This window comes from Myxocyprinus asiaticus, chromosome 43, assembly GCF_019703515.2.
Source record: "Myxocyprinus asiaticus isolate MX2 ecotype Aquarium Trade chromosome 43, UBuf_Myxa_2, whole genome shotgun sequence".
Classification (NCBI taxonomy): domain Eukaryota; kingdom Metazoa; phylum Chordata; class Actinopteri; order Cypriniformes; family Catostomidae; genus Myxocyprinus; species Myxocyprinus asiaticus.
The window spans coordinates 923,981-936,573 of NC_059386.1; the positions used below are offsets into that span (position 1 = coordinate 923,981).

Consider the following 12,593-nt stretch of genomic DNA (forward strand, 5'->3'; position numbering starts at 1 on the left):
AAATCTATAAAAATTAGGTGCGTAAATATTAGCCAAAATCAACTTTTTGTCATGTGTATTCTGTTGATTCATGTCTTTTATTTTGAAATGTTTAGTTCCTGTTTCCCTTGTCATGTGATTCCTGTTTTCCCTCCATGTTCATGTGTCATGTTTTCATTGGTTTATTGTTTAATTATCTTGTTATCAGTTCTGTTTGTTCATTGGTTTATGTTCCCCCATGTCCATGTATTTAAGCCTCATGTTTTCCATTGTGTAGTTGTCAAGTATTGAATGTGAATGTGTATGTGCATAGTCAAGTCAGGTTATAGTCAAGTCAAGTCAAGTCAAGTCAAGTCAAGTCTAGTCTAGTCTAGTCTAGTCTAGTCTAGTCTAGTCTAGTCTAGTCTAGTCCAGTCCAGTCCAGTCCAGTCCATGTTCATGTTTTGTTTTGTAGTCAGGGTTATTGGTTCACGTTAGTAAATAACCTGCACTTGGGTTCTTCATATCATCGTCTTCATCATCATTGCCAGCAGCCAGCACACGTTACAGAATACTTGACCCACCATGAACCCAGCAGTTTTACTTCTGCGCCTACGTCAGGGGAATCGTCCCCTGGAGGACTATGTTGAGGACTTCTGTGGTCTAGCCAGCCAGGTAGACTTTAATGAGGTTGCCCTCAAAGACTGTTTTAGATTTGGACTAAATGAGTCCATTTCTTTTTTGATGCCTGGTGGTCGCAGTTCCCTCAGCCTGGCTCAATATATCGACCTCGCCCTACGGTTCATTGGTTCCCCGTTCACTGTGGGGGAGGCGGATGCCGAGCCAGAGTTCCACGTCATGGCCGCCGAGCCAGAGGTCCACGTCATGGCCGCCGCCGAGCCAGAGGTCTCAGCCTGCCCCATGCCACGTCACAGCAACGCCTCAGCCTGCCCCATGCCACGTCACAGCAACGCCTCAGCCTGCTCCATGCCATGTCACAGCCACACCTGAGCAGTGGGACCTGGAGATGGTTCCCACCCTTATACACACCCTTAGTTCTCCTGAGCAGGCAAGGGGAACTTTCGGACCTCCGAGCCCTGGACTTCGCCTTGGCCTGTCGGTCCCTCGACATTGCCTCAGCTCGGCATTCCCTCGGCTCCACTATGGTTCTTCAGCCTGTCGGCTGTGCCGGGGTCCCTCATCCCTCTGGCTCGTCCTTGGTCTGTCGGTCACCTGGCTCCGCTTTGGCTCTCCGATCCTCTGGCTGCGCCTCGTCACTCTGATCTGTCAGCTTCACCGGGGACCTCCTTCCCTACGGCTCCACCTTGGTCCTCAGTCCCACCGGCTCCACCTCAGTCTTCCGATCCCTCAACTCCGCCTTGCTCCTCCGAGCCTCCAGCACCGCCTTGGCCCTCCATGCCATCGGCTCCACCCTGGCCCTTCGAGTCTTTGGCTACTCTCCGGGCACCATGTTCCATGGCTCCGCCCCTTGAGCCTCTCATGGCTCCACCTTTCATGGCTCCGCCCCTCGAGCCTCTCATGGCTTCACCCCCCACGGACTTTGCCCTGGTCCCATGCCCCTCGCCCTTTCTCGCCACGCCACGCCCCACACCTCAAGACACCCCCCCCCCCCCGCTCCCTACAGAACTTTGAATTTATGTCATGTTTTACGTGTTTTGTTTGTGTTTGGGTGTCAGGAGCCACCCCTTAGTGGGGGGATATGTCATGTGTATTTTGTTGATTCATGTCTTATTTTGAAATGTTTAGTTCCTGTTTCCCTTGTCATGTGATTCCTGTTTTACCTCCATGTTCATGTGTCATGTTTTCATGTTTTCATTGGTTTATTGTTTAATTATCTTGTTATCAGTTCTGTTTGTTCATTGGTTTATGTTCCCCCATGTCCATGTATTTAAGCCTCATGTTTTCCATTGTGTAGCTGTCAAGTGTTGAATGTGTATGTGCATAGTCAAGTCAGGTTATAGTCTAGTCTAGTCCATGTTCATGTTTTGTTTTGTAGTCAGGGTTATTGGTTCACGTTAGTAAATAAACTGCACTTGGGTTCTTCATCTCATCATCGTCTTCATCATCATTGCCAGCAGCCAGCACACGTTACACTTTTGTCCTTGAATTTCAGCTAAAACAATAATTACTCTTCCTAATTTATCTTTAATCTGTTTGAGACAATTGAATTGTAGATGCTTATTTACCAATATAATGACTCCCTTGCTCTTACTTGAGCCAGCACTAGAAAAATCATGTCCACCCCATATCTTCCCAAATTTTTCAGCTTCCTGCGGGGAGAGATGTGTTTCTTGAAGAAACACTATATCATATTTCTTATGTTTAAGAAAAGTAATAACCTTCCTTCTTTTTATGGGGTGCCCCAACCCATTCACATTCCATGTGGAGAGAGATAGTACACTCATATTAACATTTGACATTTTGATATAGTAGAAAAAATAAATTGTGTGTCAAAAACTAAATTATACAGACCACATTCCCCATTAGTGAAACAATCAAACCCCGAACTTCCCCCCCCCGAACAAAACAAACAGAAAAAAGAAAAACGTGCCACATAGACCTTCTGTCGGTTCAGACCAGACGGGATAGCCTTCGTTGCCCTCTGGCATCAATGAGTCTTGGGCACCCAACACCCTGTCACCGGTTTGTAGTTTGTCCCTCCTCGGACCACTGTTGGTAGGTACTCACCACTGCTGACCAGGAGTACCCCACAAGCCTTGCTGTTTCAGAGATGCTCTGACCCAGTCGTCTGGCCATAACAATTTGCCCTTGTCAAAGTCACTCAGGTCTTTACTCCTGCCCATTTCTACTGCATTCAACACACTGACTATGAGAACTGACTGATCGCTTATCATCTAATCTACCCAGACCTTGACATGTGGCCTTGTTAGGAGATGATAAAGTTATTCACTTCACCTGTGAGTGGTCATAATGTTTTGGCTCATCGGTGTAAATATGTTATTCTTGTGGCACTCTAATCTGTCTTGGAAAGTATTTATCTGATGCAATTGAAACTTTGTAATGCAGCACTTTTCATACTACTGTCTCCTTAAGATGAATCACTTATGTTGTATTATTCCTCTTTTACAAGTCGCTTTGGAAAAAATTGTCTGCCAAATGAATAAATGTAAATGTAAGTATATATATATATATAAAAATTTTCTCATTTTCTCCCCAATATGGAATGCCCAATTCCCAATGTGCTCTAAGTCCTCATGGTGGCGTAGTGACTCGCCTCAGTCCGGGTGGCAGAGGACGAATCTCAGTTGCCTCCGCGTCTGAGACAGTCAGTCTGCGCATCTTATCACGTGGCTTGTTGAGCGCGTTACTGCAGAGACATAGCGTGTGGAGGCTTCACACTATTCTCCACGGCATCCATGCACAACACACTATGCGCCCCACCAAAAGCGAGAACCACATTATAGCGACCATGAGGAGGTTACCCAATGTGACTCTACCCTCCCTAGCAGCTGGGCCAATTTAGTTGCTTTGGAGACCTGGCTGGAGTCACTCAGCATGCCCTGGATTCCAACTTGCGACTCCAGGGGTGGTAGTCAGCGTCTTTACTCGCTGAGCTACCCAGGCCCCCAATGTAAGTATATTTTTAACACCCTTGAGTTAAAAACAAAAAATGTTGTTATATATTGTGACGTTAATAACCTGAAAACGTGTACTGTAGCTATTCAAATCTATGTGTGTGTGTGTGTGTGTGTGTGTGTGTGTGTGTGTGTGTGTGTGTGTGTGTGTGTGTGTGTGTGTATACTGACCCACACATTGGTTCCATTGCTGGTGTTGTGTGTAGCCCTGTGGACAGCTGCAGCGGAACCCACCTGCAACATTCTGACAACCAAACTGACACCTCTGATCACTTGCACACTCATCTATATCTGAGAGACAAACAGAGGGCACAATCAAGTCCTTTATGGTTTATCTTCTAAACTAAACAATACACATACCACACACCTGTGACATTTTTTATTCACATAAATCAAAATATGAAAGCAAGTATTATCTGTGTGTGTCAAATGCTGCTGAATCTTTTCTCAGAAATAACGTTCTCTTTTCTAAATGATTTCTGCTCAATGACTTTAAATAAACAGGTGTGTTGTGGTGATTTTTAGTGGATGTATGAAGTCAATTTCCTTCAAGTTCACACAGGTGTACTAACAGAGAAACCACAGGTGGAGTTCAGCATATTCACTATCAACATGACACACTAACACACTGACAAACACAAAGTGGCTTAATTTTACACACTACATCTATTGTTTCAGCATTTCATACCTAACAAACCTATTTTTGTGAAATGTTTTGTCTGAAAAGTATGCATGTGCTAATTCTTTTAAATAAATGACACTTGCTTTAATAAGCATTCTAAGTGCTCCACATGAAACAGATCTAAAGCTCCAGTTGCTTTCATTAGCACCAGAGCTGTGACGGAATGCTATGTGGTTGAAAAAAAAAAGAGGGATTGGTGATGTCAGCAAAGCAAGTTATTACATTTTGTAGGAAGATTACAAAGTGTGTAATACAAACATGTATTAAGTAAATAGAAATGCAGAGAGAGAGAGAGAGAGTTACCATCACAGTTAAGTCCACTCGAGTCCAGACTGAAGCCCTGTGCACACTCACAGCTGAAGCTGCCTGCTGAATTGTGACAGATGCCCCGCAAGCCGCACACACTCAAATCTGACACACACTCATTGATATCTGAGGGACAACACAATAAAATCTCAATACATAAATAAAAGGGATCACACACATCTAACTGACAAGCAGCTTTTTACTGCAATCACTGATAATAATTGCATGTACAGTTGAAGTCAGAAGTTTACATACACCTAGGTTGAAGTCATTAAAACTCATTTTTTTACCACTCCACAGATTTCATATTAGTAAACTATAATTTTGGCAAGTCATTTAGGACATCTACTTTGTGCATTATGAGTAATTTTTCCCAAAATTCTTTACAGACAGATTGTTTCACTTTTAACTGACTATATCACAATTTCAGTTGGTCAGAAATTTACATACACTAAGTTAACTGTGCCTTTAAAAAGCTTGGAAAATTCCATAAAATGATGTCAAGCCCTTAGGCAATTAGCCAATTAGCTTCTGATAGGAGGTGCACTGAATTGGAGGTGTACCTGTGGATGTATTTTAAGGCCTACCTTCAAACTCAGTGCCTCTTTGCTTGACATCATGGGAAAATCAAAAGAAATCAGCCAAGAACTCAGAAAAAAAAATGTGGATATCCACAAGTCTGGTTCATCCTTGGGAACAATTTCCAAACGTCTGAATGTACCACGTTCATCTGTACAAACAATAGTACGCAAGTATAAACATTATGGGACCACACAGCCATCATACCGCTCAGGAAGGAGACGCATTCTGTCTCCTAGAGGTGAATGTGGTTTGGTGCGAAAAGTGCAAATCAATCCCAGAACAACAGCAAAGAACCTTGTGAAGATGCTGGAGGAAACAGGTAGACAAGTATCTATATCCACAGTAAAACAAGTACTATATTGACATAACCTGAAAGGCTGCTCAGCAAGGAAGAAGCCACTGTTGCAAAACCACCATAAAAAATCCAGACTACAGTTTGCAAGTGCACATGGGGACAAATATCTTACTTTTTGGAGAAATGTCCTCTGGTCTAATGAAACAAATGAACTGTTTGGCCATAATGACCATAATGAGTATGATCATAATGAGGCTTGCAAGCCGAAGAACACCATCCCAACCATGAAGCATGGGGATGGCAGCATCGTGTTGTGGGGGTGCTTTGCTGCAGGAGGGACTGGTGCACTTTGCAAAAAAGATGGCATCATGAGGAAGGAAAATTATGTGGATATACTGAAGCAACATTTCAAGACATCAGCCAGGAAGTTAAAACTCAGTCGCAAATGTGTCTTCCAAATGGACAATGACCCCAAACATACCTCCAAAGTTGTGGCAAAATGGCTTAAGGACAACAAAGTCAAGTTATTGGAGTGGCCAACACAAAGCCCTGACCTCAATCTGATAGAAAATTTGTGGGCAGAACTGAATAAGCGTGTGTGAGCAAGGAGGCCTACAAACCTGACTCAGTTACACCAGTTCTGTCTGGAGGAATGGACCAAAATTCCAGCAACTTATTGTGAGAAGCTTGTGGAAGGCTACCCAAAACGTTTGACCCAAGTAAAACAATTTAAAAGGCAATGCTACCAAATACTAACAAAGTGTATGTACATTTCTGACCCACTGGGAATGTGATGAAAGAAATAAAAGCTGAAATAAATCATTCTCTCTACTATTATTCTGTCATTTTACATTCTTAAAATAAAGTAGTGATCCTAACTGACCTAAGACAGGAAATGTTTTCTATGATTAAATGTCAGGAATTGTGAAAAACTGAGTTTAAATGTATTTGGCTAAGGTGTATGTACACTTCTGACTTCAACTGTACAGTATGTAAGCAAAACAACAAAATACAAATGTAAATCAGGAGTTCGCTGATTTTGAACTCGCACAAACATGTGTTTGTACCTCTACAGGAAGTGTGGTGCTGGCTGAAGCCTGCAGGGCATTTGCAGTTAAATCCACCAATGGTGTTCACACATGAAAAATGACAGTTGTGTCGTCTGCTCTGACACTCATCCACATCTGAAAATCAACAAACTCAAATTAAATTAAATTAAATTATGATTTTTCTATATCTTCATGAGTTCACATGTTCATATAATCCTTGAGTGAGCTGAAGGTAAACTCACTTGATGTCTGTGACAGTGTTGTAGTACTCGAGATCGGTCTTGGTCTCGAGACCACTTTTTGAAGGTCTCGTCTCGGAATCGACCGCATTTTTCCTCGGTCTTGTCTCGGTCTCAGACAAAGAGGACTCTGGATTTTATTTCAAGATCGGTCAAGACCACAACTGCGGGGATGTCACTAAATTGCCTGTGCATTGTCTGATTTATTTTTTTTACATAATTTCAGTGTTTGGATGTAAAACTTCCTGCTTCAAATGCAAGCTATAACTTCACTCATTTCTAATTTGAAATATTTGTTACTGTTAACGGCTGTCTCCTCTCCCCGGACCCCTTCACACGCACACCAAGAAAGTAAATGCGGGAGACAGGAGAAGAAACTGTGGCTGTCTGAGAGATGTCAGCCAAATCTTCTGTAATACAATTTGGCTACCTAAACCAGTGTTTCCCAACCACTGTGCCCACTAGTGTGCCGTGAAAGATTGTCAGGTGTGCCAATGAAAATGATCAAATTCCTCAAAATAAATAAATAAAACATTTTCCCGGTATTTTAGTGAAGGCACAGAGACGGTCGAAGAGTTTTAAAGTTGCCAATTCAGTATATTTTCTATTACAAAGTATTTTATGCAACAGTATAAATATTTTGTCCATCATAACATTATTGTTCTAACAAACTCTAGTCCGCTGTCAAACACAACTCCTCACATGCCCACAAAATGATGCTTCATCATCACACTCGTAGTAAAAACATTCAGTCAGTGAAGCGAATGTATGAATAAAATACAACAGGTGTATTGTTTTACTCAAAGACTAAAAGCTGTTTATTTGTGCACAGCATAGAGTTACAGGTGTTATGAACAGATGTGGCTTACTTGTCGCCTTTCTCTCATGAAACATAAAGAGAATGAGAAACTGTTACATGCGATTTACTAAAAGCAAATTCTCCTGTTTTAAACAAGTCAAAAAACACTGTGATACGATGTGTAGATTCTGAGGTACTGTAATCTTCACAGAGCGCATTTGACATCTGAACCAGTGAATGGAAGCCAGGTGACTGCTCTGTCAGTGCGACTGTTTTTTTTCTCTCTGTCTATTGACCCGGTGACTTATAGACAGGTGTGACTTTATTTACGAAAAATACAGTAAATAAATAAATAAATAAATAAATAATGTATTTGCTGTGCCATTGCAAGAATTAAGTTTGCAAGAACAAATCTACAAATTGGAAAAGACACATTTGTTGATTTTTCATCATCCAATTAGAGCTCTTGGCATCTGTGACCTCATAGTGTACCTATGTTACTTGCGTTTTTTGCATAGCAGAATTTCAAACATTACGAGTTCACGCTATTAAGACAGACAGAAAACATGGACAAGTTCTTGAAAAGGAAAACAATCAACGATGGTTATGTGGGATAGTGGTGTGCCATGGGATTTTTTAATCGTAAAAATTGTGCCGTGGCAGAAAAAAGGTTGGGAAACACTGACCTAAACCACAAAGAATTCATCTGCAAAAAAGCATCCAAAAGAAAACACACAGCAGTATGTAAATTCTGCAATGCTTACCGAGACGAATGGGACCACGTCAAACTTTTATCAGCACTTAGAAAGGAAGCATAATTAAAGGAAGCATAAAGAAAGATAAGCTAAGTGTAAGTGATGCTAGCAAAGCTAGCTAGCTAGCATAAGCAATCTGCCTCTTGCTGCATTCCATTCAACTTGGAAAGTCGGAGCTTCCTACTTCCTACTGGAAAAAGTGCAATGGAACGCCACTTGAAGTTGTAATTACAACTTGGAAAGTCGTGCAGAAATTTTAAACTCCGATTTTGCCGAGATGCAGGTGCGTGACACACAATCTTGTCGGCACCCAGGAAGATGTACAAAATAAGTGATAAACATTCACTTTTATTAAATAATATTGATAAATTAGTCAAAGTTCCTATATTACATGATATTAAAGCTTGTTTAACAAACGTTAACAGAGTAGCAGGTGTTCAAAACATGGTAAATTATACTCTCTTTTGATCATCATACACCTGTAGCACAAATGCTAGCATTGCAGATTGTTTATGAATTGGGTTGATAGGAGACATTTCTGGTGACAGTCAAACACCTGCTAAGCTAACAGGAGCATTGCAGTTTTGTTTCCTTTAAAGTCATCTTCCGAGCATCTGGAAAAGGAATGCCTTTAGTCAGAGATCAGAGATATCAAGTGGAATATCCCACATCCGATTTGAATTGAACACAGTGTCTGTACCTAAACTCATTTTCACCCCTCACCCAAAGAGATTTAGCGAGTATTAGCTATACATATTCGCTACCTAAGTATTTACTGTTTTTAGGGTGTTAGTTTAATTTGCTTGCCAGCTATTTTGCCACCTAGCTAGGTGTGCAAGCTACCTAATTTATTTAACATATATTGAGGGATGTAGCTAATGCAGTGTTAACTTTGTGAAAGATTGAGGGGACAGGTCATGTAGTGACAAATTGTTGTTCCCAAGTTACGTTTTTGCTTGTGATAAACAATGACGAGACATAAAGCTATGTAGCTAATATATATAAAGTTACATCAACGTTAGCTAATGTTAGCTCCGACATAAATGCTACACGCCGCGGTAACACTCCCTCACTTGGGTGAGAGAGCTAGAGTTGTGACAGCAGAGAGTAGAGACTGAGTAATGCACCTCCACTTATATGAAACATTTACATTTTAAATAGGCTGTTTTGCTTATGTTTGGCATTCTTTGTTCTATTTTCTAGATTTAGCTATGTGGTTAGCAAATTGCACACATTTATACAAGGCTTGTTGTTGGTTCAAAAACAACAAAAAACATCATGGTTACCGGTGTAACCTCCGTTCCCTGATGGAGGGAACGAGACGTTGGTGTCGATGTAGTGACACTAGGGGTCACTCTTGGGAGCCCGAGACACCTCTGGTCTTTGATAAAAGGCCAATGAAAATTGGCGAGTGGTATTTGCATGCCACTCCCCCGAACATACGGGTATAAAAGGAGCTGGTATGCAACCACTCATTCAGGTTTTACGCTGAGGAGCCGATATAAGGTCAGGCCATTTCAGCGGGTAGTTCAGCGTTGTGGCAGGAGGGACCAACGTCTCGTTCCCTCCATCAGGGAACGGAGGTTACACCAGTAACCATGACGTTCCCTATCTGTCACTCACTCAATGTTGGTGTCGATGTAGTGACACTAGGGGTCCCTATACAAAACGTCACAAGGCTGAACTGTGTTATGTGAACTGGCGGTGTGTGGTGGGCAGACTTGCTGTGTGCCTCATAGCCAGCACACCAGGTCGACACGTAACCTCCCCCAACACAGTTATGAGTGTCGAACAGCCCTTTTTGGGGACAAGTCGACTACCCAAAGATAGAGACAGGCTTAATCCAGTCATGGCCTCTTCTCCCCTTCTCTTTTTCCACTCCCTAAAAAAGAAGGGGGATTATCCGACTGGGCCGCCAGGTCTAGTCGGGGGGTGTCCCTCCCAAGGGGAGGGCACCGCGGAGACCACACCTCGCCCCAAGAGAGGGGGGATATTTAAGTGGAAGAATACGTCACATGGTCTTTCCAACCATGTGGAGAGCCTTCAAGGTAGATCCTGCCCAATGGGGGAGGTGTTACTACAACATGGAGACTGGGGCAGAGGGGCTCTGCCCAAGGAAGACACAGTTTGCCAGCAGGGAAACGAATTAGCGGAAGATATAGATCGCATGGGGTTAGACTTACAGGGAACCGCAACATGCGGAGCACCTACCCCAGAACTGGGCTATTAGTTAGCGCGTGTACTGGGCTGGCAGCGAGTCTCTCCGAAAACTCGACTGCCACAGGGCTCGGAGGAAGTCAACCAGGGAACAATTTTGTGAACACTACTGGGAATTAACAGCACACATCTTCAGCTCAAAAGGAGGTGGAAGGCGCTATGTGCAAGCGATACACCCGGCCGGCTATCCCGGGCTTATCCACTTGTTGCATGCCACTACCTGGGATGAAACCGGTTCCACCTGGAGGTTGTAGAACCTTGCAAAGGTGTTGGGTGTTGCCCAGCCCGCTGCTCTGCAAATGTCTGTTAGAGAGGCACCCCTGGCCAAGTCCCAAGAAGCCGCTACACCACGGGTAGAATGGGCTCGTAGCCCTACTGGGGGCGGCATGTTTTGGGTGAGATATGCCAGCCATAGTTATGGCGTCAACGAGCCAGTGGGCGATCCTCTGCTTGGAGACAGCGCTTCCTTTCCGCTGTGCACCAAAAGCAGACAAAGAGCTGCTCAGAGATTCTAAAGCTCTGCGTGCGATCCAAATAGATGCGTAAAGCACACACTGGACACAGCGACGACAGGGCTGGGTCTGCCTCCTCCTGGGGCAGCACTTGCAGGTTCACCACCTAGTCCCTAAAGGGGTGGTGGGAACCTTGGGCACATAGCCCGGTCAGGGTCTCAGGATCACGTGAGAGTAACCTGGACCGAACTCCAGGCACGTTTCGCTGACAGAGAATGCTTGCAGGTCACCTACCCTCTTGATGGAAGTGAGCGCAGTCAGGAGGGCAGTCTTCAAGGAGAGTGCCTTAAGCTCGGCTGACTGCAAAGCTCAAAGGGGGCTCTCTGTAGACCCTGAAGAACTACAGAGGTCCGATGAGGGAATGAGGCGCGGCCTGGAGGGATTCAGCCTCCTGGTGCCTCATAGGAACCTGATGATCAGATCATGCTTCCCTAAGGACTTGCCGTCAACTGCGTCGTGGTGTGCTGCTATGGCAGCAACGTACACCTTCAAGGTGGAAGGGGACAGCCTCCCTTCCAACCTCTCTTGCAGGAAGGAAGGCACTGATCTGACTGCGCATCTCTGGGGGTCTTCCCGACGGGAAGAACACCACTTAGCGAACAGACGCCACTTAAAGGCATACAGGCGCCTCGTAGAGGGAGCCCAAGCCTGAGTGAACGTGTCTACCATCGCAGGTGGGAGAGAGCTTAGGTCTTCCGCATCCCGTCCAGGGGCCAGACATGGAGATTCCAGAGGTCTGGGCGTGGGTGCCGGATGGTGCCCCTTCCCTGAGAAAGAAGGTCCTTCCTCAGGGGAATTTGCCCGGGGGGAGCTGTCGCGAGGAGCGTGAGGTCCGAGCACCACATCTGGGTGGGCCAGTAGGGTGCTTACCAGGACGACCTTCTCCTCGTCCTCCCTGACCTTGCACAGTGTCTGTGCAAGCAGGCTCACTGGGGGAAAACGGATATTTGCGAATGCCAGGTGACCAGCTGTGTGCCAGCGTGTCTATGCCGAGGAAGGCCTCGGTCAGGGCATACCAGAGCGGGCAGTAGGGAGGATTCTTGGGAGGCGAACAGGTGCACCTGTGCCTGTCGAATCGACTCCAAATCAGCTGGACCACCTGAAGGTGGAGTCTCCACTCTCCCTTGAGGGTAACCTGTTGTGATGGCGCATCCACAGCAGTGTTGAGGTTGCCCGGGATGTGAGTGGCTTGCAGCGACTTGAGGTGCTGCTGACTCCGTGCGTATGTCAACTGTGAGCGCAGACCGCCTTGGCGGTTGACATATGCTACTGCTGCCGTGCTGTCCGTCCGAACTAGCACATGCTTGCCCTGGATCAATGGCCGGAACCTCCGCAGGGCGAGCAGAATTGCCAGTAACTCGAGGCAGTTGATGTGCCAACGCAGCCGCAGACCCGTCCAGAGGCTGGCGGCTGTGTGCCCATTGCAAACAGCACCCCAGCCCATTTTGGAGACATCTGTCATGACCATGACGCGCCTGGAGACCAGTTCTAGGGGAACACCTGCTCGTAGAAACGAGAGGTCGGTCCAAGGGCTGGAAAGACGGTGACAGACCGATGTAATGGCCACGCGGTGAGTCCCGTG

General features: G+C 45.0%; 1 protein-coding gene across 1 annotated transcript in view; it reads right to left on the reverse strand.

The window, feature by feature from the left end:
* The window catches only part of LOC127433192 (fibrillin-2-like), a 198,545-nt gene that overhangs the window by 16,610 nt on the left and 169,342 nt on the right, over positions 1-12,593 (reverse strand). The window contains 3 exon segments of the mRNA XM_051684909.1: positions 3,747-3,866; positions 4,561-4,689; positions 6,508-6,624. Of these exon segments, the coding sequence (XP_051540869.1) occupies positions 3,747-3,866; positions 4,561-4,689; positions 6,508-6,624 (366 nt within the window).